The 23,926-nt window shown below is 45.1% G+C and overlaps 1 protein-coding gene across 2 annotated transcripts; it reads right to left on the reverse strand.

Moving 5' to 3' along the window:
* Positions 1-1,030: 1,030 nt before the first annotated feature.
* Positions 1,031-22,990, reverse strand: LOC118370545 (transcriptional activator MN1-like). Of its 2 annotated transcripts, XM_035755587.2 has the most exons (3): positions 21,953-22,990; positions 18,151-21,819; positions 1,031-2,720 (listed from the first exon to the last, which is right to left on the reverse strand). In XM_035755587.2, the coding sequence occupies exons 2-3, from the start codon at positions 21,740-21,742 to the stop codon at positions 2,509-2,511; spliced, it is 3,804 nt and encodes a 1,267-aa protein (XP_035611480.2). In that variant the 5' UTR covers positions 21,743-21,819; positions 21,953-22,990; the 3' UTR covers positions 1,031-2,508. The 2 variants fall into 2 exon arrangements, with proteins under 2 accessions (XP_035611480.2, XP_035611478.2); XM_035755585.2 differs by having other exon boundaries at positions 18,151-22,989.
* Positions 22,991-23,926: the final 936 nt, after the last annotated feature.

Raw genomic sequence — 23,926 nt, forward strand, 5'->3', positions numbered from 1 at the left:
TATACGGTATATATATATATATATATATATATATATATATATATATATAATCTGCTATGATAAAGCTGATCTATCACCTACTATATACATATATATATTTATATTATACAATTGTTTATATATATTTTAAATCTCGTTGATCAAATCTCAACCAAATATTACCCATTGAAATGATGTGGTGTGCCCAATGGGCTATTTGTGTTCTATGTGCAGAGAGTGTGTTGGTGTACATGTGTGCATTCTTTCCAGTACAGAAGCTCTACAAGGCTGATACAGTGTTGTGTGTATGTGTGTTGTGTGGCAGGCAGGCATGCAATGGCGGGATGCAGGCTGATCACCAGCCCTGCTAGACAGCATTGATGTCTACACCTCGGAGGTGGCCCAAGGGGGAGCTATTGATTACCATTAAGCATCCATGCAGATGACCCATAAAGGGCAGGTGAGTGAGAGGGGGAGAAAAGCAGATGGGGGTGGAGTCCGAGAACAGAAGGAGGAGAAAGAGGGAGGGTGAGTCAGGCAATGAGGTTGAATCTACATAAAGTTCTTCATACATGAGTTGTCATGCAGTCAATATGCTGTTCTGACCTTGTGTGCAAAGTCAAATGGCATGGACAAATCAATATGAAAATAGATAGGTTCTTTCAACGACACTGAAGTAGTACTGTAAGCTAAATCATTATTTGGCTTGATCGTAACTACCACCTTCCGATAAAAAATACTATATAATATCTTTCTGCCAGTTTACTTTGTTGTTTTCTGCTGCTATACTAGTCCTCCCGAAACAAACTTGTCACAATGAATATCCCTGTGTAATACAGTGTATGAGATATCTTCTGAGTAGAGCGATATTTCCATTATTCAATTATTTTAAGTCATAAATTGTGACTTTATTGATATGACTGATAAATATAAGGGAAGGGAAAGGTGATACCTAGTCAGCTGCACAACTGAACACATTCAACCAAAATGTGTCTTCCACATTTAACCCAACCCCTCTGCACAACATTAATAAAAACAAGCAATCGTCAAATTCACCATTAACGTCATATTTATTGTTATTTAGTTACTCAATAAAACATATACAGATATATACAATATGCAGGAAAACAGACGACTGCACTTTACATATTATTAAAAAAAGAAAACAAAAAATAAACTCGCACGTTGCCGTCACAGTCCTCCATCTATTGTTTCACAAATTCAAATCCAACAGAAGCTTTATTTAAAGATTACAAGATTGCCTAACACACAGCAAATGTTCTCTTATTTTACATGTGCAATACCAATATTTTTTTTTCCATTTCCCTTATTAAATTGTTCTTTGACATCCCCTACTATTTCCACTGGCTGTATTGTATACCTGTGTTGGAGCCCAAGCTCATTACAAGAGGAAGGAAGTGAAAGAGAGGAATAGGTATAAAGAAATCCCTTTTTGCTGATACCTTTTCCAACCCAAAAACAAACAATTTATCTCTCCATCTCCCTGCCACTGCATCAGGGTTCAGGTCAGTTCTATTGAACCAGGATTTTGATTTGATTTGAGGAGGGTAGCCTGCTGAGGCTGTGAGGTATGGTGTCTCAAAGGGCCAAAATCTCATCAGGTTCCTGTGTCTCTGGCTGACAATGGGCTTCCCAGGCCTGAGGTTTGGTTGGAGGGGAGAGGTCCTGGTGACAGGGCTGCTCTCCTCCCTCTATACACCTGAGAGCCATGGGAGGGAGGAAGGGCTGGTTCACACATCCTCCATATTCTGGCTGACAAAGACCACCAGAGTCCCTCAACGGGTCAGTATGGGTCAGGGTGGCTCTGCCAGACCGAGGCCTGGGCTCAGTGATCTATACGCTAGTCTGGGGGCAGGCATAGTGGGTAGTACCATCTCCAGGCCACAGAGAGAACCATGGCTAGGGGGTAAAGGTACAGGGGACAGCTCTAGTGGTGAGGATGATCACAAAGGTCCCAAATATTATGAGGCTATTTTTATTTAGAGAATATAACCAAACAGAGATTCAACACTGGTATTCCAATACAGCCAAGGTCATTTTTGTCTTATTGTTTCTTCAGTTTTAGTTTTTTATTTTCCTCCGTTGACATTTCTCCTTTTTTCTTAAAAATAAAATAAAATAAAAATAGATCGATTTGTGGTTTTCCAGATGTGGTCACCACTGACTAGAGCCCAAGCTGTATAGTCCAGCGATGCAAGAGTGAGTGTGTATCCAAGATTGTTTTTGTGTGTGAGTGTGTATGCGAGCATGAGTGTGTATGTGCGAGCATGAGTGTGTATGTGTTGATGTGTGTGTACAAGTGTGTATGGGTGTGTATATGTCTTTCTCTCCCTGAACAGGCGAGAGCCGATGCAGTGGCCTCATCATCAACACCTTTATGTCGTCATCATCATTGCTGTCTTCATAGTTGTCATCTGCCACTGACTCTGACTCTCCCTCCCTCCCTCCCTCTCTCTCTCTCTCTCTCTCTTCATCCGATGTTCCCTCCATCTCCTGGCCTGGTTGTGTTCAGGTCAGGGCCGCCACAAAGGTCCCAAAGCGGTTGGAGATGTCGGAGTGCAGGGAGCGCCAGGAGGAGACGGGCCCCCCTCGGCCCTTACTGTCCCCGAGCTCATCTGTGCAGTGGACGGACAGGCACTGCAGGTGGCTCCCCCCATTGCCCCCTACGGGCCCCTGGGCCCCCACCCCTACTCCAGCCTTATTCTGAGACAGCTCCGACTCTGCACAGGAGAAACAAACAGAGAGAGAAGAGAGGGTTAGTGAGTTGGCCCACACTGAGGAACACAGATTTAGCATCAACAACCAAAATAAACATAGTTGGTTAATATGTAGATCACATTAGAATTAATCATGAAAGCCCCTTTATAAATGAAATAATAATTCTCACAACCCACTCCCCCCCCCCTTTCCCACTCCTCATACTGCTGGCTGGAAAAGGACACTGCTCTAAACCCATGCCCCACCTTCTCCTTGCCTGTGGTAACCACACAAACACACACACACACACACAAATTCAGTACTGGTCCCCCGTGCAAATGTGGCGCGCTCCTCAGTTACCTCTGGTCGTGAGGTCAGAGGGCTGACCTCTAACCCTACTTGACCCAATTTACTGGTATAATGACCCTGCTGCGGTATCGACCCCACGTCACCATGGTGTCAAAGCCCACATTAAATGGCCGCACCAAGCTTACGGAAAGTCCATACATAGGTTTATCCAAGGTCGTACACAAATCACCCGATTCTAGAGGAACATGGGGAACGCTGACTGTAGAGATGTATAACCCATCATCCAAGTCAAATCGCTTGTGCCGTATTAGAACAAATGAACGAGAGCAAGATTGACGAGGACAGAACCTGCTAGGCTAAACTATACATAAAAGCAATGGTGTCACGTGTCATCTGCCATGATATAGACCCACAGCATACTGAGAGAGAGAGAGAGAGAGAGAGAGAGAGAGAGAGAGAGAGAGGAGAGAGAGAGAGAGAGAGAGAGAGAGAGAGAGAGAGAGAGAGAGAGAGAGAGAGAGAGAGAGAGAGAGAGAGAGAGAGAGAGAGAGAGAGAGAGAGAGAGAGAGAGAGAGAGAGAGAGAGAGAGAGAGAGAGAGAGAGAGAGAGAGAGAGAGAGAGAGAGAGAGAGAGAGAGAGAGAGAAAGAGAGAGAGAGAGAGAGAGAGAGAGAGAGAGAGAGAGGGAGAGAGAGAGAGAGAGAGAGAGAGAGAGAGAGAGAGAGAGAGAGAGAGAGAGAGGAGAGACGGAGAAGAAGAAAAAAGAAGAGAGAGTGTAGGTAGTCAGACTTTTACTCTCACAGGTTTCAGAAAGCCCTTTTGGTGACTGCAACATTGCATCATTTGTTTAGGGTCTGCCTCCAAGCACGCTCTGAGCATTAAATAAAGAGTGTTTGAACATGGTGGGATACCTGCTGTAAAAATCTATCAGGTTATTCCCATCTGTCCTTAGCACTCAAAACACTGTTCTGCTGTGTTCCTCAGCCACCCCTGTTATGTTACTACTGCAACGACAAAGACGTTTGTCTGAGGCCTTTGAGTGGGAGCGTAGCTGTAGAGACAGACAGGCTCTAAACAGCTCAGACATGCTGAGGTTCAGGCGCCAGAGATGGGAGAGACTATGATACACACTCTGCTCTGGGCACAGTGCCTGAACATCACACCACCACTACTCCACAGATCAGCCCACCTCACTGTTCAACAAAGACAGAATGGAAGGAGAGAGAGAAGAGAAAAAATATGACCTCTCTGTGTCACACTCTCTTTTTAGCTATTCTCTCTCTTCCTAATTACTTTTTTGTTTCTCTCGCTCTCTGTATTTATTTCTCCCTCACTTTGCTTCCCCGGAGCAGCTATGACGTAATGTTAACAACACACAGCCTGAGAAGCAAGGCCAGGGCAGGACAGAGTGGCAGGTAAGGAGGCAGAGTGGACAGGCTAGGGCCTGGAAGGCAGGGAGGCAGTGAGGCAGGGTGGACAGGCTAGGGCCTGGCAGGCAGGGAGGCAGGGTGGACAGGCTAGGGCCTGGAAGGCAGGGAGGCAGGGTGGACAGGCTAGGGCCTGGAAGGCAGGGAGGCAGGGTGGACAGGCTAGGGCCGGGAAGGCAGGGAGGCAGGGTGGACAGGCTAGGGCCTGGAAGGCAGGGAGGAAGGGTGGACAGGCTAGGGCCTGGAAGGCAGGGAGGCAGAGTGGACAGGCTAGGGCCGGGAAGGCAGGGAGGACAGGCTAGGGCCTGGAAGGCAGGGAGGCAGGGTGGACAGGCTAGGGCCGGGAAGGCAGGGAGGCAGTGAGGCAGCCTTGCCCCCCAGCATGTCTGGGCCGTGACCACTGGAATGGAAAAGCGGAGGGATTTGGTAAAAGGTCAGGCAGCCAAGCTCCCGCATCTCTCTCCCTCCTCCTCCCCACAAATCACCCAGGGACTCAGGAGACTGAGTGGAGCGACGGTGGGGGAAAGAGGAAGGCAGCAGGGAGAGGGAGGTATGGGGATTAGTGGTGATTGTGGGCAAGGGCCGGCGTTTGCCAGAGGGCCCTGCCATACACCACTGAACGGACGACAATCACACTGGGTGAGCCTGGACCACAACTCCTCCACCCTGTGCTTCCTACTACCACCCCCCCCCCCCACCCCCGACAGCCCCCGCCGACAGCCCATGGTAGCTGGGCACAGCAGGGTCCACACCGGCCCGGATAGGCATCCAAGCGTTCCCCTGGCTCTTTGTTGATACACAGCAATCTGACAACACAACCACAAAACACACCGCCAACCACCGCCACTGCCAAATCCACACCACCTCTCAGCTGCCGCTACACACACACACACAGTCTGCGTGGTCCCAAAACAGACAGACATGGCCCCCAGCCTCATACATGCAAGGACAAGGACTGTAAACATCAAAGCAAGTGCACAGCTTACACATACTCGATACACACACACACACACTGTCATCCACTCCCACTGTCCCAGAGCTATGCTCAGATGTGAGCTCACGTGACAACGTTACTGACATTTATCAAAATAAAAACATCCGCATTACCAGTGATTACCTTCTATTTCACATAAAGAATCCTTTATCATGTAGTGATTGTCCACCAGTTTACTACTTTAAAAATATAAGTTTTTATAATCAAAACACTGTGCCTCTCAAATGGTGTTATTAAAAGCAGAAAAATAGTGCTCTTTATAATATTTATTGAAAAATGATAAAGCTCTCCAGTTCAGGAGTAAGCCAGGTAATTGACCAGACCGTACTATTACAATACAAATGGCATTAGAGTATCTGTGGATATTTCGAGTTAATACCCTGGGAGCCGAGAGAGATGGGATTTTGGTGGAAAATCGACACGCTACACTTAAATATTAAGCATTATCCATGACAGCGTACTTGTTCAAAAGTGGAAACAGCGGTGTGAAATTTTACATCACACAGATCTAAATCCCAAATCACTGTGACATTTTACAAGCTGTTGAATCTTGCTTTCAGTAAAAACGTACAGGTATCTTGTTAAGGTTGTTCAACGACTCACATTATATTGCCAAGCAGCATACTGTTCATATCCACAGTAATATCTCAAGGATAGGCTATTTATCTCGGAGAATGAGTGTTTAGCTTCAACACACAGGGGGGAATACCTAATAAAGAAGAAAACAATAATACCCCAACCAACTAAGCTGAACTGCAAATACAGTTACATCCCTAACCATATTACAACATCAGACAAGATTACCATGGCAATTTAAATGCTCAATTTGATATGATACACCTCTATTTCTCGCCTGTTTCTAAAAGTGATGTAATTCTGTGTGATTTACAGTCGGACTCCTCCACGTAGGCTTGTAGAGCCGTCTCACAGACACACAGACACAGCTAGTGATGATTTACACAACAATGCTTTCCACTAGTGTCATGAAGAGAACATGCACAGCACAGCACAGCGCTCAGTTTGTGTTTCTCTGTCTGGCTGACACCAATGTTTCGCAGCACTGACGGCCTGACACTAGCACACATGTCGTACCAGGATTTCTCCATGTCTATAAACAACACTGGGAAGTTTCCTTATTGAACAAAAAATAAATATAATATTCTCTGAATCAAAATATAATTGTCAAGGTCAACAAATGATTCAACTTTAATTGTAAATTGATGAAGATAACGGTCATTATTATGTTTTAAATGTATTTCAAAATGAAGTATTATGATAGCTAAATATGTATTATGTGCCCGCCTTTGTGTAGGGTGCATTGAAGTAAATACGAGAATACACTGTGTGTGTGTGTGTGTGTGTGTGTGTGTGTGTGTGTGTGTGTGTGTGTGTGTGTGTGTGTGTGTGTGTGTGTGTGAGTGTGTGTGTGCCTTGGCGTTCACTGGCCTCGCTTTCGGAGCCGAAGAGTTCCGGCCGTCCCATGCGGTAGCCCTCTGCCCTTTCTGTCCCAAACTATACTTCCATGACGACACTTCACCTTTAACCCCTTGCTCTCCAGGGCTCGACCCCATCCTCACTGAACACAAACCAGCCCAATCAGCCTCTGCACTCTCTGACAAAAACACCCAGAGGCCTCTGCTCCTATGACAGTGAGTGAATTCAGGTCAGATTCCTTTAGCATAACAACTAACACTAAAACCATGAGAGAACATTCTATGTCCGGGAGCACAATGCACACATCACAATGCATAGATACAACGTCTGGTTTTCGACAATGTGAGGAGTAATGGTAAAAAAAGAAATGCCTAATTTCCACTACAACAAGGCTTAGTTTGGACGTTTAGGTCTTTTAACACTTTTCCTGGAGGTTTACAGTGCCTAAGAGCAGGACCTGTGCTCCGGAACCTCAGGTACTAGCTACTGCGCTAAGCAGATCACCCAGCTGAGTAATGACAATGAGACTGTTATGTGACCGCTTAAAGTCAGAATGACAAAAAACACCAAATAATTTGTCCTACGTTCTCTGCTTCCAACTAGGTGTGTGAGTGTCTACAGGAATCCCTGTTTGAGAAATAAGAGGACAACCCCAGGTATCTGATGGTGGCCTGGGGGTTGGTGATTGGGGTGGGGGAGTATGGCATGGGAGGCCTTCTACAACCCCCCACCACCACCTCCACATGGTGACCTTTCCCTCAGAGTAGGGAGGATATGGTGAGGAGGGGTTACATTTCACAAGCGAGGGCACAGGGGTTATTTTGGATTGAATTTCCTCTCTGTTCCCTGGCAACAAGAAGGACAAAAACTTGCCCAGGCAGGCAGACCTTGGCTCGGTCTCTCCTTCTCAGCCATTCTCTAGTACACACACAACTCCCCCTTAGGCCGCAAGACGCGCTTAGGAAACTAGACACAAATGGGAACACAGGAAGTGATTTAGTACCCCCTGCATAACTCAAAACCATGTCCAGGACCTGTCATCCATGTCATCCAAGTAGGTGACATATTGATCTACGTCTCGCTCTCTATTTTGTTTCAGCCTGTCACTACACACTCTGTTTATGTATATTTGGCCATTTGGAAACACCAACCACTCATGACAATAGTGGGAATTTAGGGATTATGAGCATCTGTTAGGGTGGGGCTGGGAGGGGGGTGCTGGGGGTTATCGAGGCTGACCTGCTCAGCCCCACAACACTTAACATCCAATCTTTATTTCAAGCTAGTCCTCAGTTGAAGAAGTTAGGTTGCCAATTTACAGAAAGTTACATTTTATTTTCACATATCTTTCTTTTCGTGATAGAAATAGTTTACAACTTGAAATCAAATGACTAATTAGAATTGACTGAAATAATAATTGTCCTTTGAATAAAGAAATACATTTACCCTTGATTGAAGAAAATAATGATATTTACTTAGAAATTAACATAATATGATCTTCAAAATCATAAGCACCAGTTGCACAAAAAAAGATGTCAAATGTACTATTTTTTCAATTTTCAACTAAGCAACAAACCTTAAAAGAGTGCAATCAAAATGTCTATAATTATCGAGGTAAAAGCAGTGGTGTAAACTAACTAAGTAAAAATACTAAAGTAAAGTACTACTTAAGCAGTTTTTGGGGTGTATCTATACTATATTTATACTATATTTTTGATAACTTTTACTTTCATTCCACTACATTCCTAAAGAAAATAGTATGTACATTTTACTCCCATACATTTTCCCTGACACTCAAAAGTACTGGTTACATTTCGAATACTCAGGCAGAACAGCAATATGGTCCAATTCATATAGCATGTTGTCATCCCTACTGCCTCTTATCTGGTGGACTCACTAAACACAAATACTGCGTTGGCAAATTATGCCGTTTGGTTTGCCTAAAATAAGGAATTTGATGTATAGTATTTACTCACAGAACGGGACCGCCGAGTGCTGAAGCGCGAGGCGCGTAACAATTGTCAGCCCTCAATTGCAACACTCAACTATCGAATTCCAAATTGCCTCTGGAAGTGATGTCAGCACAAGAACAGTTCGTCGGGAGCTTCAAGAAATGGGTTTCCATGGCCGAGCAGCCGCACACATGCCAGAGATCAGCATGCGCAATGCCAAACGTCGGCTGGAGTGCTGTAAAGCTCACCGCCATTGGACTCTGGAGCAGTGGAAACGTGTTCTCTGGAGTGATGAGTCTGGGTTTGGCGGATGCCAGTAGAATACATAGTGCCAGCTGTAAAGTTTGGTGGAGGAGGAATAATGGTCTGGGGCTGTTTTTCATGGTTCAGGATAGGCCCCTTAGTTCCAATGAAGGGAAATTTAACGCTATAGCATACAATGACATTCCAAACAATTCTGTTATTCCAACTTTGTGGCAACAGTTTGGGGAAGGCCCTTTCCTGTTTCAGCATGACAATGCCCCCGTGTAAAAAGCGAGATCCATACAGAAATGGTTTGTCGAGATTGGTGTGGAAGAACTTTACTGGCCTGCACAGAGCCCTGACCTCAACTCCATCGAACACCTTTGGGATGAATTGGAATGCCGACTGCGAGCCAGGCCTAATTGCCCAACATCAGTGCCCGACCTCACTAATGCTTTTGTGGTTGAATGGAAGCAAGTCCCCACTGCAATGTTCCAACATCTAGTGGAATGCCTTCCCAGAAGAGTTGAGGCTGTTATAGCAGCAAAGGGTGAACCAACTCCATATTAATGCCCATGATTTTGGAATGAGATGTTTGATGAGCAGGTGTCCACATCATTTTGGTCATGTAGTGTATCTTTACTTTTACTCAAGTATGACAATTGAGTACTTTTTCCACCCCCACCCCTGGTTTAAAAGTATAGTTCTGTGTGGTATAATGACAGTATTAAGCCTTAGTCCCTCAAACTCAGCTCTGGACCTCAAAGCCAGACTCCAAAGAGACTCCAAACTATTGTTTCTAACATCTGAATGTCTAATGTCTGACCTGGAAAATATAAAGAGTCCAGGAGAATGGAACTGGGTAGGAAAGGAAATGTTTATTTTCTCTCTTTCTCGCTTTAAAATTATGCAAATGACAGCCATTAACATCCTGCTTGCCTCAACAGTGAAACCTCAGATGTTCCCAGAAAAAAACAGAAACTTATTTCCATCTTGCTCGCTTTTGCTATCACTCCATCAGTCTCTCCTCCTCTCTCCCAGGAGAAACGGCTATCACTCCATCAGTCTCTCCTCCTCTCTCCCAGGAGAAACGGCTATCACTCCATCAGTCTCTCCTCCTCTCTCCCAGGAGAAACGGCTATCACTCCATCAGTCTCTCCTCCTCTCTCCCAGGAGAAACGGCTATCACTCCATCAGTCTCTCCTCCTCTCTCCCAGGAGAAACGGCTATCACTCTATCAGTCTCTCCTCCTCTCTCCCAGGAGAAACGGCTATCACTCCATCAGTCTCTCCTCCTCTCTCCCAGGAGAAACGGCTATCACTCCATCAGTCTCTCCTCCTCTCTCCCAGGAGAAACGGCTATCACTCCATCAGTCTCTCCTCCTCTCTCCCAGGAGAAACGGCTATCACTCCATCAGTCTCTCCTCCTCTCTCCCAGGAGAAACGGCTATCACTCCATCAGTCTCTCCTCCTCTCTCCCAGGAGAAACGGCTATCACTCCATCAGTCTCTCCTCCTCTCTCCCAGGAGAAACGGCTATCACTCCATCAGTCTCTCCTCCTCTCTCCCAGGAGAAACGGCTATCACTCCATCAGTCTCTCCTCCTCTCTCCCAGGAGAAACGGCTATCACTCCATCAGTCTCTCCTCCTCTCTCCCAGGAGAAACGGCTATCACTCCATCAGTCTCTCCTCCTCTCTCCCAGGAGAAACGGCTATCACTCCATCAGTCTCTCCTCCTCTCTCCCAGGAGAAACGGCTATCACTCTATCAGTCTCTCCTCCTCTTTCCCAGGAGAAACAGCTCTGGTGTCATAACTCATTTGTCAATTTGTCAATACAAATTAAAGACGCCTGACGACTACCTGTATGCCAAATAGCAAAACTGCTGCTGGCGGCATGACAACACCTCCACACACACACACACACACACACACACACACACACACACACACACACACACACACACACACACACACACACACACACACACACACACACACTGACACAGACACTAACACACACACACACACACACTGATACAGACACTAACACACTGACACAGACACACACGCTAACACACATAAACTGACACACACATACCCCTCCATTCTACGCGCTATCCAAGGAGAATATTCACCACACGCACGCTGAGACAAGTTTGAGTTCATTTCAGTGCTCTTCCCCAGGGAAAGCAAAATACCGGATGAGCTGCTATTTTGAAGAATCAGAAATCCAGCGAGCAAAAGGACTGACACCTTTGTTTACACTTTCCTCTCTATACCAGTAAGAAAGACGTTTTTTAACACGGCTCCTTTGACTGTCAGTGGTTGTAAATGTCTTGCAAAGCAAAGGCCTCAGCAAACAGTGGATACACACATACACACAATCATCTAGAAACAACATTTTCAAACTAGATTGTACACACTCCAAACTACAGGCAAAAAATATGAAAAGTATTGTTCTAAGCTGCAGTGTCTATAAGACAGAAGACTACACAGCTAAACTATGCTGCTACTGCGCTTGCCTGGCACTCAGATGGACCAGTATTATAAGTGCTAGCAGCTCATGGAAATATTGCAATGGTTTTGTTTTCATCGCATGCCATCAGTACTGATTACTACAAATCTATTGGGTTTTACTGTGAATTACTACAACCTAGTAGGGGTTGTCCTTCACTGACATAGAGCTAAAATAAGTTGTGGTGAACCCGGACATAACTAGTCAGATACTTTAACCATACTGTGATGAATTCTCAGAGCTGGAGCTGAGAGTAGTGTGAGAACCAGCACAAGAGTTTATTCCAGCATACAAGACACCTGAGAAAAGAGTTTATTCCAGCATACAAGACACCTGAGAAAAGAGTTTATTCCAGCATACAAGACACCTGAGAAAAGGTCTGAAACCACAAGCCTGTGATCCAAGTCTGCATAAATCAGACATGATGTTAACAGCTAAAAAAAAACACACTATTAACTTTCCATATTCTCATCTCTCTCACATACACACACTCACACAAACACTTACATGGTAAAAGCAGTCCTAATGCCCTCTGATTCTTGCTGATAGTGTAGGAATTGTGTGATATTCTTTCAACCCTAGGGATTCATCCACAAAGGAAGACAGAAATGACTTTGCGAAGAGACAGAGGAAGAATAAACACATATTCCAAAAAAAAGGTAGAAAGATCCAACTTTACATTTCTCAAAGTCTGCACTTTCCTGATATTTACATGCTAACTGTAATATGATCCTCACATAAGAAAGTCTAACACCTCATTTTTCTTCATTATCTGTCAATAACCATGTCAACTGACAGGAGGTTCCACAGGATGAATTGGCACTTTTGGCAACAATATTACCAGGACTAATTTCTGTGATTATGATAACTATTATTATTACTGCAGTGTAAGAAAGTGCAGAAAGTGCTGCACTGTCTAGCCGTGTGTTGTTGAGGAAGTCAATACGGAACACCTTGTAATGATGAATCTGGAACACGGACCTCCCCAAGCTGTTTTCTCTTCATTCAACCAAATGTCAATCACATCTTTAAGAAATCACATCTTTAAGAAATGAAAATGTGTCATGTGATTTGAGAGTTGTCCACGGAGTGAAATGTCAATAGACCAACAGAGATGGGAAATTGGGGTGGTCTCTTTAGGAATATTCCCCTTTCTTCCCAGGTCGCTTTAGGGGGCATGTCAATACGCCTGTTCTTTTTTATGCTTAGACACCCCTAATCAGGGTGTCTAAGCATGACAAGTCCCCTCTCTACCCACTGCTCTCCTACCTGCCAACAGCAAGCTGGAGCATCCTCAACCACAACTAGAACAGTGACTGTGTTTCGTGGGAGACCATGTTCATTCAGAGGAGAGATCCTCACACTGTATGTACAAAGTGATAACACACCGTAAATAACAAAACCAACACAACTTTCACTGTGTGGTCAAAACGGAAGGAAAAACTCAAAATAAAAATACAACCAACTGAATCATTTCCTAGGGCGACAAGTTGCCTGTTATCAAGAGTGTGCATGTCTTTCAAAACAAACCGTCAGGTCCTGGCTATGATATAAGGAGCAGAGAGGGAGAGAGGGTGAGGGAAAAAGACAGATGAAAAAGAGGAGGGGGAAATGTATTCACTCATCGCTTTGGTGAAAATTCAGCCAAGTTCCTTCACTTCACGGACAATGGGCATCTTTAGTTAAAGCAGGGTCTAAAGGCCCCATGCCTACAGCAGACATTACTGTGTCTTAGTGACTAGCTTTGGCTGCTTGGTATCACACAGATCGGATACGCTATGGATGGGTCCGATTGGGGACGTTACTGCAGAACATATCACTTTGTAAATAACCACAATGGGACCTCATACAGGAAAAGCTGAGACACACTGTGTGAACAGACATCAACACATAAAATACAACAAACACATTTTTGTTCATTTTGTTCTTTAACAGTATCATAATTAAGCAATAAGGCACGAGGAGGTGTGGTATATGGCCAATATACCACGGCTAAGGGCTGTTCTTCTGCACAACGCAACGCAGAGTGCCTGGATATAGCCCTTAGCCGTGGTATATTGGCCATATTCCACAAACCCCCAAGACGCCTTGTTGCTATTATAAACTGGTTACCAACGTAATTAGAGCAGAAGAGACACCAGGGCTAAGGGCTGTGTCCAGGCACTCTGCGTTGTGCATAAGAACATCCCGTAGCCATGGTATATTGGCCATATACCACACCTCCTCGGGCCTTATTGCTTAATTATCCCATAGAAGCTACTATAGAATGACCTGTACAATGCATTAATTGCATTATCAAATTCCAAATTCCTATGAGGCACTTGTGGCACCAAGCTCTGGCCTGAAAACATCACCTATACATCCACTGGCTCCATTACCAATATACCTGATAATACAGTCTGTTCTGTGATCTCCAACTCCTGCACTGGCTGAGACCTCACCTATAGTCACAGAGCCCCAAACACCACAGGTCCTTTCCTCCCAGTGGCACTACCACTAGTATCCCTGCTAGACACAAGGAGGCTTATTACCAAATGTCACTGCAAACATCCCCCTCCCCAAATAAACACAGGCCTATAACCCACCTGTCTCAATTGGGCGGTTAAACTCACCTTCCTGTAAAAACACTGAGTGAAGCCTATAAAGCGCCCAATTAACACAATTACTCAGGACTCTCACTATTAAAGGCCCAGTGCATTAAAAAGGGGTTGCCTTTGTTTTATGTGATATTGTACAACAGCTGATGAAACTAACACTGTAAAAATGTGATCAGTCTTTTTTCCTGATAATTGAAAATACAATGTACACATGACCTCAGCAGGTTTCCATGAGCGGGATGAGCGGGAGTTTCGGCTTTCCATCGTGACATCACCATGAAGTAAATTGGTTAATAGACCAAACAAACGGAGTTCCAAACCTCTCTGCCCAATAACAGCTAGTTTTCAGTTTCCCCATTCCCAGACAGTGCTAGTAAAATTATTGCTTGAGAAATAGTTTTTAGCTAAAAAGCTATATTTGCCCATTTAAATGGAAATCTATTACAGTAAGGTACTTAATTATTACCCAGAAATAATTTGATATTGATCTAAAAACGGCTGCACTGGGCCTTTAAAGCTGCTCCCAGGATGGTAGGACCTATGCAGACCCCCACCCCATCCCTAGCTTCAGGATACTGTGATGGGAGATAGGACAGAGGCATGAGGACAGATACCAGGAGAGAGGGTTGCCAAAACATTAAACTAAATTAATGTGATACACCCCTGGTGCACAACACCTAAAAGGGTGTCATATGATCAACTCCGAGGGTGACATGGAAAAATTATCAAAATGCGTAGATTTTATTTTTACTTCAATACAAATTATCCATATGATCAAGACCGTGCTGCTTAGCAAAATGTGCTGTGTATTCAATCAAAATGTGTGATCTGAAAACGTTTTAATTGATTAGCCACATCATACGGGAATAAAACGGTAGCATGATCAAATCCTGATGTAAAAAATATATATACAAATTGTTCTATTTCTAAATTGTAGACCAGCTATCATAGCATTAAAACATTATTAGGATTATTATTACTATTACATGCTAACTATAATTTATATTGTGAATAGTTGGAATACTGATAACCTTGATATCTAACAAGAGAATTTAAAAATAAAAAGATAACTACATAACTATATTAAACTTTCACTGTAACTTAGCAATAGGGCAGAATCCAGGCACAGGCAATGACCATGTTAGGGTTCACCTGTTAACCAGCTGGTAGACTTGCAACAAGACATTAGAAACAAAACAAATAGTCTCCATGGCTTGCAAAAACAGACAAAAATGCCTACATTCATCAATATTTTTATTCCACTTCCACACAGCTCAACTTCAAAGTTCCATGAAATCTTTAAAATATGACTTTTAGAATTCAGGGATTTAGCATTTTGCAAGAGAATATGTCAAATAATTTCATAACTGTTCATTGATTGTGCCTAGGTGTAATATTTAGGTTAATACATAAATGCAACTAAAACCATAAGGCGCTATTTATGTTTATCTGAAACTTATGGTTTCATTTGACTGCAGAGACATTTGCGCGTCTCTGAATCACATCCAATCTTAAAATCAAGCAACACACCTTAACCCTTTTTCATCTTTTCCGTCTGCAGCACTCAAATGAGAAACTGTCAAGAGACATGGTTTGTGCTAACGAGCTATCGATTTCGCCCAAGCGACATGCGTTTCATGCTTGCAGGGAGGGGAATTGGAGAGGGGAACATTTGCGGAGATAGTGAGGAGAGACGGGAGAGAATAAATACTTTAACAAAATCGAGATGGCCGCTGTTGCTGTGCATTTTCTGTAGAATAGCCTACGTGCACCTATCTAAGACATATGGGTCTTGAAAAAAAATGGACAGAGGGAGAATGTGGCCGGTCTGGTTGACCTCTGTCTCCTAAACAATGCGCCTTGATCACAGATTCCGTGCATGGAGCCCCCTCCCCTCTCTGCTCCCACAGTTAGTCAGAACAAAGGGATATTGAATAAATATGCGCTGGGGGCTACCTATTCACGGGAGAAAAAGGCGTTTTGGTGGCTTGTCTCTGGCCGTGGCGATTTAATTATGCGTGGTTCACTGCTACCCCGCCGCCTTTTGCAGCACTGACTGACTTACAATTTCTATTTATCTATAGCTTTTGTAATGTCCCATACAAAAAGTGGCCTAACAAAATACATCAAGACACAAGAGGACATTTGCACAGAAATATATCCCACCGTACGCTTAAAAGAGGACATACACCAGAAATATTGAATTAATAACTTGAATTTAAATATGAAGTAGGCTTACGTTTGTTCTTTGATTAATGGATTGGTGGAGCAGTCAACTAAAAGTCACTTCAGCACTGAATTAAATTGAATGTACTTGTTGTAGCTATAGCCTAGTCTCAATATAAACAATATAGGAAATAATAATGGGAAATAATAATAACCATAAGCATTATTCCCACATTTTCTTTAATTACCTGTTTATGAACTAAAACGAACCAGAAGACTTAGGTATGACCGGTAATGTATAGACAGTAGAAAATGATTTGTGTTGTTTAATGTCAAAAGATGATTGACAGCCGTTTTCAACCCGCTGACGTAAAATGTAAAGCGCCAGCCAGCGTTTCTAATCACACTATAGCAATTTCAACAAGCACTTAAAATTATACAACAGTGTCGTGGTGTAGGACACTAAATACATTTGTTTTTCAATTATTTACAGAAATAACCATTTGTATACCGTGACCAACCATTTTTTTCCTAAACCAATGCAGGCAGAAAAACTGTCTGGCAATAAAATAGAACCCAAACTTTTAAACAAATGACAAAAACTGAATTAGACTTGCATTCTTATTATTATTCTTACTCTTATAATTCTTACTGTTATTATTATCATTGTCTAATAGTATTACCATTTTCAATGTAAATCTTTCCATTCCAGGACACATCATATTTAGGAAACACAAAGTTAATAAATAAAAGCTTAAGATACTCTTGTTTATAGTAATTTCACTTCCCTTCCCTTCTCAATATGGACTAATCTAAAATCAATCCAGTCTCCAATCACGTATTTTATCCCGTAGTAATAACAAAAACAAACAGATATGTATGGAGGGGAAACCTGCTGTTAAAACGCATCTCCTCAGAAACCTATTCATCTTTTCAGTGTAGTTGTTCACTCTGAAAACCCAGATAAAGAACCACAGGAAATGTTGACTTTTCTCTGGCTGTTATTTTGAAGTCCCTCTACAAGAGAAGAATCCATTACAAGCACCAAATAATAAGTTAAGGATGACTTAGAACAACAAATCTAACTACAAGTCAATGTTTTTAAATGTTCCTGGTTAGTGCTAGGTATTTAATTTATAATCGTTAAATAGCCTGTTGTCCAATAGCCTATCCCTTGTGTAAAAACGATTACAAGTCAGAAATGAATTATTTATGTTTCTACATGTAAAGCTCGATTCGAGTAAATACCTGATTTATATTTTTCAATAGAATATGTGAAACATAGAACATGGAGATTTTTGCCTCTCAGTCCACACGACTCGAAGTTACGGAACAACCCTCCACGCTGTCTACAGTGCTTAGGCTATACTCAAAGACGGCAGTGCAAGAAGAGAGCCTGCTTGTCTCCAGTTCAACTCATGCAAGTTAAAATACTAATCTTATCATATATCATCTTGTAGCCTCCTATATAATGATATTGTCCACACCACAATATTGTATTGACTTGAGATAATCCTCAGAAACTGATTTCCAAATAACTGCAGACATAGGCTACAAGCACAAAGGAAGTCCTTCGTGACTTATTCCAGAGTTTAAATAATGTTTTACTCATCTGAGAGGCAAAACAACACTATGTGCTGATAAGTTGACTGACTGCCATAAAAGTGTGTGTGTGTGTGTGTGTGTGTGTGTGTGTGTGTGTGTGTGTGTGTGTGTGTGTGTGTGTGTGTGTGTGTGTGTGTGTGTGACAGTAATAAGACGCTAATAGTCAGATAGTAAAACAATGTGGCAAATATGATCATAGAGCATATTGAATTACCTTCTTTGCTGTTATTCTGGCTCTTAGTCTTTTCCCAGGGTGCCATGGCCTTGTCATCCTCTGGCCCATCCATCATGGCCTTGTCACTGGGCACATACCAGGTGGCGTGCTGCTCTGCCATTAGAGTGTCAAGGTCAATAGTGCCCATTGAGCCCTTCCCAGCATCCGGGCTGCAGCTCGCCAGCTCATTGTCTTCGTTCTGTGAGGAACAGTCGCCACTCTTTTTACCATTCTTCATGGCCAGGGGCTGGTCCTCTGAGATGCTGAACTGCTGCCGCTGCAGCTGGATCTGGGCCTGCAGTATCTCCAGAGGGTGGATGTCGTCCTGGCCAGAGGTGCTGGATGGGGTGCGTACCTGCTCCATCCCAGGTGTGCCTGGGTGACCGACTCCGTTTCCCACCGTGCCCCCACCAGCACTCAGTCCATAGCTGTCGGGTGTCGAGGTAGTGTGATTGGTAAGGCCCTGCATGCCTAGGGGCTTCTGCCCATTCATCAGGCCATGTTCCCCCCTCTGCAGCTTGGGTGAGACGGTGATGTGCGGACTGCGGTTGGACTTGGTGACAGGAGCACCTCCTGCATCTGAGCTAGAGGACACCTCATCCTCATTGATGTAGTGGGTGCTGACATCGTCAGGAAGGTCCACGTGCGGTGAGCTACTGTTAGATTTGGTGACACTCTGAATGCCACTGTCCAGAGAAGACATCAGGTCTGCCTGGTCCCCCAGCATCTGGTCATCTCCCTTTCCCCAGGAGGGGGATGGGAGGGGTTTCTCATGGGGCGTACCCCCACCCCTCTCCCCAACGCCAGCTGAAGGGGGTTGCTGGCCTGGACTTACAACAGGGTTTCCGCTGTCAGAGGAAAAGAAGATCCCAGGGCTCACATGCCCGCTGTCCCTTTTTCTCCTCCCTCTCCCTCTCCCGTTCCCTGTTGCTGCTTTCCCCTCACTGCATGGGGTAGCGTCCATGTTGTAATTTGGGGAGAGGGCACTGGCTTCCCCCTGCAGCGTCTGGTTTTGACCTGCAGGCTTTATGTTGCTATTCCCAGTGCCAGGCATCTGGCTGTTCTGGGAAGTGCCGCTCTGAAAATACTCAGGACCAGCACTGCCAGTCCCGTTAACTGTGCTGCTATTAATGTCCTGCTCCGTCTGACTCAGTTTTCGCTTGCCCTCATTTTGGTTCTTCTTGTTGAATGTTACGTTTAGGTTGGGGGCCCCTAGGCTAGCTATCATGTTCTGGCAGGCTGTGGAAAGGGCTGCCAGGCAGCTCTGCCCGAAAACATTGTCTTTAGTGCTGGTTTTGCTAAAGTTCCCCAGGGAGAGTGCCCCAAGCTTACTGACAGAGGACCGCTGGCCTGGGGGGAACTCAGATGGAGTAGGGTAGCTCCCTGGTGAGGTGTTCACCCCCTGGGGATTGCTATGTGGTGGCCCTTGACGGTTTGTCCCTCCGTAAGGAAACGTTGGTTGAGCTCCCATGGATGGCCCGGCGGGGAAGTCAGCTGGCCTCCTATCTGATGGTGCGTTGGGGTGTCCTACTCCAGCTCCGGGGGACTGCATCTGGGAGAGGTTGCCCATGTTGTTGCCAAACTGGGGGTGCATACGAGGGGAGTGGAGGGCCTGTACATGCCCATCTCCAGGTATCCTCATTGGCTCCTGCATGCCCATCCCATTCATGCCCGGCCTGAACATCATACCAGCTCCGTTCTGCTGCAGCCCCATGTCGTGGGCCCCAGCCTCCCCGCCCGTTCCCCCCATACGCCGTGACATGATCTCTCCTGGTGGGTGGGACCCGGGGAACCAGTTCTCCTGAGTTATATGAGGGTTCTGACCCTCAAAGTTTGGCATCCTGCCTCCATTCTCCCTGTCAAAGTTGGGCTGAGGCATGCTCCCCACTGGGCCTCCATGAACCATGGGGCCCGGAGGCACGTCGCCGTGGTGACCTAGCTGCTGCAGGCTGGGCTGTCTCATCCTCTGCTGCTGGTTCCGAGAAGCCATCTGCTTGATCATCATGGCCGCGTTCTGCCGCTGTTGCAGAGACTGCTGCTCAGGCCCGGCATGCTGGAGTGGACCCGGGGGGAAACCATCTGTTACAGGTGGGGTGAACTCACCAGGAAGGCCAGGGTAGGCCGAGGGAGAGAGATGGTTCTCCATGCCCTGCGCATTGTGCATGCCACTGCCCCACGTGCCACAATTCTCCCCTCCCTGTGCGTTAGGGAACTCAAATCTGGGCCTTTTTGCCATGTTCATATAAGGACTGTCAAAGTGTTGCAGCCTCTGATTCGGAGGCTGTTGGGCGGGAGGAGGGGGAGCCGGCTGTTGCATATTAAACATGGGGTCCCCATAGGGGTGCTGGCCCCTATTTTCCAGTCTGTGAATAGGATACTCAAACTGGTTGTGTTGGCCAGGCATCATGACGCCACCATCCAGCATGTTGGTGTTGGTGGAGCCCGACTCAGACTGGGGAGGCCGGGGGAGGCCTGGGGGGCATGAATTCTGTCGTGCTATCAAACCAGCCTGCTGCTGCTGCTGCATGAGAGTGTGTCTGGCACTGACCCCCGGGTCCATCCCCACTGGCATCTTACGGCCATTCCCAAAGCGCTCAAAAAACACTCCATGCTGTGGGGGAGGCTGAGGCTGCTGGGGCTGTGGGGGAGGCTGCTGGTGCCCTTTGGAGATGCCCTGTATACCCGGTGTCCGAGCCATGGCAGGGTTTCCAGGGAAACTTCCACCAGCCACCGGCCTTCCTGGCCCAAAGTGGGGCAGCTGAGAGTCTGATTCTGATGGAGAAAATACAGGTACGTCAAAATGTCCAGTTGGGGGCTCGCTGGGGAAATTATACTCTAATCCCTCCACAGCACCCTGATTGGGCATCCGTCGAGGCTCCAGACCATGGGTCTCTGAGGAGGAAGAGGAGGAGGAGGGCAGACCATGGAAGGATGCTGCCCGGTTAGGTGACTGGTCCAAGGGTAGACAGGGGGCAGGGACAGCGTGGTTGCCGCTTGGGGGGCCGTGGTGCTGGAACTCAGGCATGTTACTGGATCTTTGCTGCTGTTGCTGCTGCTGCTGGGAGAAGCTGTCCCCTGCCTGGCCCTCAGCAAGGGGGTCAAACCCCTCTCCAAAGCCCTGCTGGGGCCCCATGCCGTTGTTGTTGTAGCCCATCAGCCTGCCACCATGCAGGCAGGATGAGGCTGGGTCTGGGCCTCCAAAGTTCCCACTGAAATGAGGATGGTGTTGATGAGGGTGAGACTGGTGGCCATGCGGATGGCCTTGGTGAGGTTGCTGGTTGTTAAAAAATCCATGCATTGGTCCTTGCTGCTGCTGTTGCTGCTGGAGTCCGCTGCCTGCATGCATGTCTGAGTGGCCCCTGGGATGAAAGCCACCATACTGCTCACCGTTCATGTTCATATTGAGCCCAAGCATCGGAGGCTCGTTCAGAGGGCCCATGCCCGGCTCCACTGCACCAGGCGGGCCTCCTGCATGAAAGCCAGGGCTTTTGTAATGGGAGCTCATGTTCAGTCTTGGCTGGTTTATGTTTCTCTCTGACTGGCCAGGGTTTCTGCTATTAATCTGAGAACCAAACTGCTCCAGCCCAAACATACTTCCCCGCTATCAATCCCGCATGACAGCCAGCTCAGCTGGCATAGGCAGTCTATCGTTAGCCTCAGTTTTCCTTCCTCTCCACACAAAAAAAGAGGACAAAAACGAAAAGAGATGAGAAATGCCTCAATAGACCAGATGGGCTATTTTGATATCTTAAAAAGTTCTGATTTAAAAATTAGACAATGGATCTTAAATCTATTCACTCACCCAATGAATACTCATTGTGTTTTCCAAAATCCAATTTGCACCTAAAGTGTTGCGAGGAAAATAAAAGGGAGAGAACACTACACGTATGTCCAACGAAGCACGTACATAGGCTACAAGTCTGTCCTTGCTCGTTCCCGTGTATTTCTACAGGCGTTTGGTTTCCATTAGTTTACAAATAATACAAAATATCTTTCACTTGCAATGTGACTTAGTTATAATATCATATTCCAACATTTCTGAGCACATTTCTTCTTTGCAAACTTGATCAAACCCGTTATCTAATTTATGACAGAGATCACAAGGCGTATAAACATTTAAATAAACACATAACAATTTTCTTCGTCAACTTCATTACTCCAGGTGTTGTGAAATGTCATAGGACGCACAGTTTGGATTGTCCTTTCAAGATGCCTTTCTTGAGAAATCCACCGGCAACCTGCACAAGTACAATTCTAATTGGTCGTTGTTGTAAAATCAAAAGAAACAATTTCCCACCGTTCTGGGTGAAATGTCTTATAACTGCCCTATTAACAATTCTACCATTTCAAGTCTGAGACAAAGTCCGGAGGGAAAATACAGCCCAGTCATGAGGCTATCAGGAAAGTCGCTTTTGCGCCACCGTGTCCCCGAGCTTCCGGCACGCACTACTCGCGGCTTGACAACATAGTCCAACTGGTCCTGGTCATGTGCCCTCCAAGCACGCATAAGGCGCGGAACCTCTATTGGCTCTTTCCCTCACTCTCTCACACTATATAACGCACTCCTTCTGCTCCTGACTCTGGTTTGGTCTATTCCAGCTGGGAGCGATTCACAGATAGATCACACTCTTGTCCGGCGCTTGGCGCTGTGTGAGATCAACGCGTTCAGGGAACCAGCAACAAGTTTTGCATTCCGCAACCAATTCATTCCACGAGGACCTAGCCAATCGGAGGCTGCGGAGTGCCAGTGCAGAGGGAGGGTCCATCTTTTAAGGTGGTCCAAGATGTGGATGAACGAGAGAGTAACGTTAGTGTATTGAAAGAGCACTCTTCTCCCCCAACTAAAGTGTATTCGAGTCTATGCCAGGTGTGTTACTTGCTTCATTGTATTTTAAATGGTCTATGGCCATGTTTTGCTTTTTGTTTTTTATTTGAGACCAATCTATTTATTTGTTATAGAGCACATACAAACCTGAATGAATAAACGCCTTTATGTTAGTATATTATGTTATTTGAATAAACGCCTTTATGTTAGTATATTATGTTATTTAAAAAAACGCCTTTATGTTAGTACATTATGTTATTTGAATACACGCCTTTATGTTAGTATATTATGTTATTTGAATTAACGCCTTTATGTTAGTATATTATGTTATTTTTTTGATAGAAATGGAAATTAAGCTACGCTCAATCAAAGAGAGATGATCTCACAATAGCATTGGTTAAACAAATGCCAGGGCGCAATCACTGGCCCGGAGTTTGTAATGTTAACGCACTTTAAACAGCAAATGAACATTTCCATTGAGATGAACTGTACATGACCATCATTTGGTTTACCTTATAAATGAACAAAGCACATTTATGTGATGTTTATTGGCATGAAGGGGAAGGGGCAGGCGAGAGAAAACACCAAGTCAACCTTTCTTATACTTAGGCTACTGTAATATTCAAGCTATGTTATTAAAACAAATCTGAAAATAATGAAATGTAGGTTATGTGCATCACGCTATTTTCAGAAACGTAATATAGGCCTATCGAGGCTAATCCTAAAACATTGCCCTCTGAGGTGTTTTAAACGGACTGGCGTATCGTAGCAGAAGAGGTGCTGTTCTTTGATTTAAAGCCTGCTGCTAAGAGATAACATGTAGCAGATCAAAATACGAGCGTCAGTGATAATAGTGATATATTGAGATGAAATAAGGTTTCACATACGATCCAACCACAGGACCGTAGAACTGTTCAAATGATTATGGACTTTATAGACGATTGCATGTTT

The sequence above is a fragment of the Oncorhynchus keta genome, chromosome 14 (assembly GCF_023373465.1).
Source record: "Oncorhynchus keta strain PuntledgeMale-10-30-2019 chromosome 14, Oket_V2, whole genome shotgun sequence".
NCBI classification, from domain to species: domain Eukaryota; kingdom Metazoa; phylum Chordata; class Actinopteri; order Salmoniformes; family Salmonidae; genus Oncorhynchus; species Oncorhynchus keta.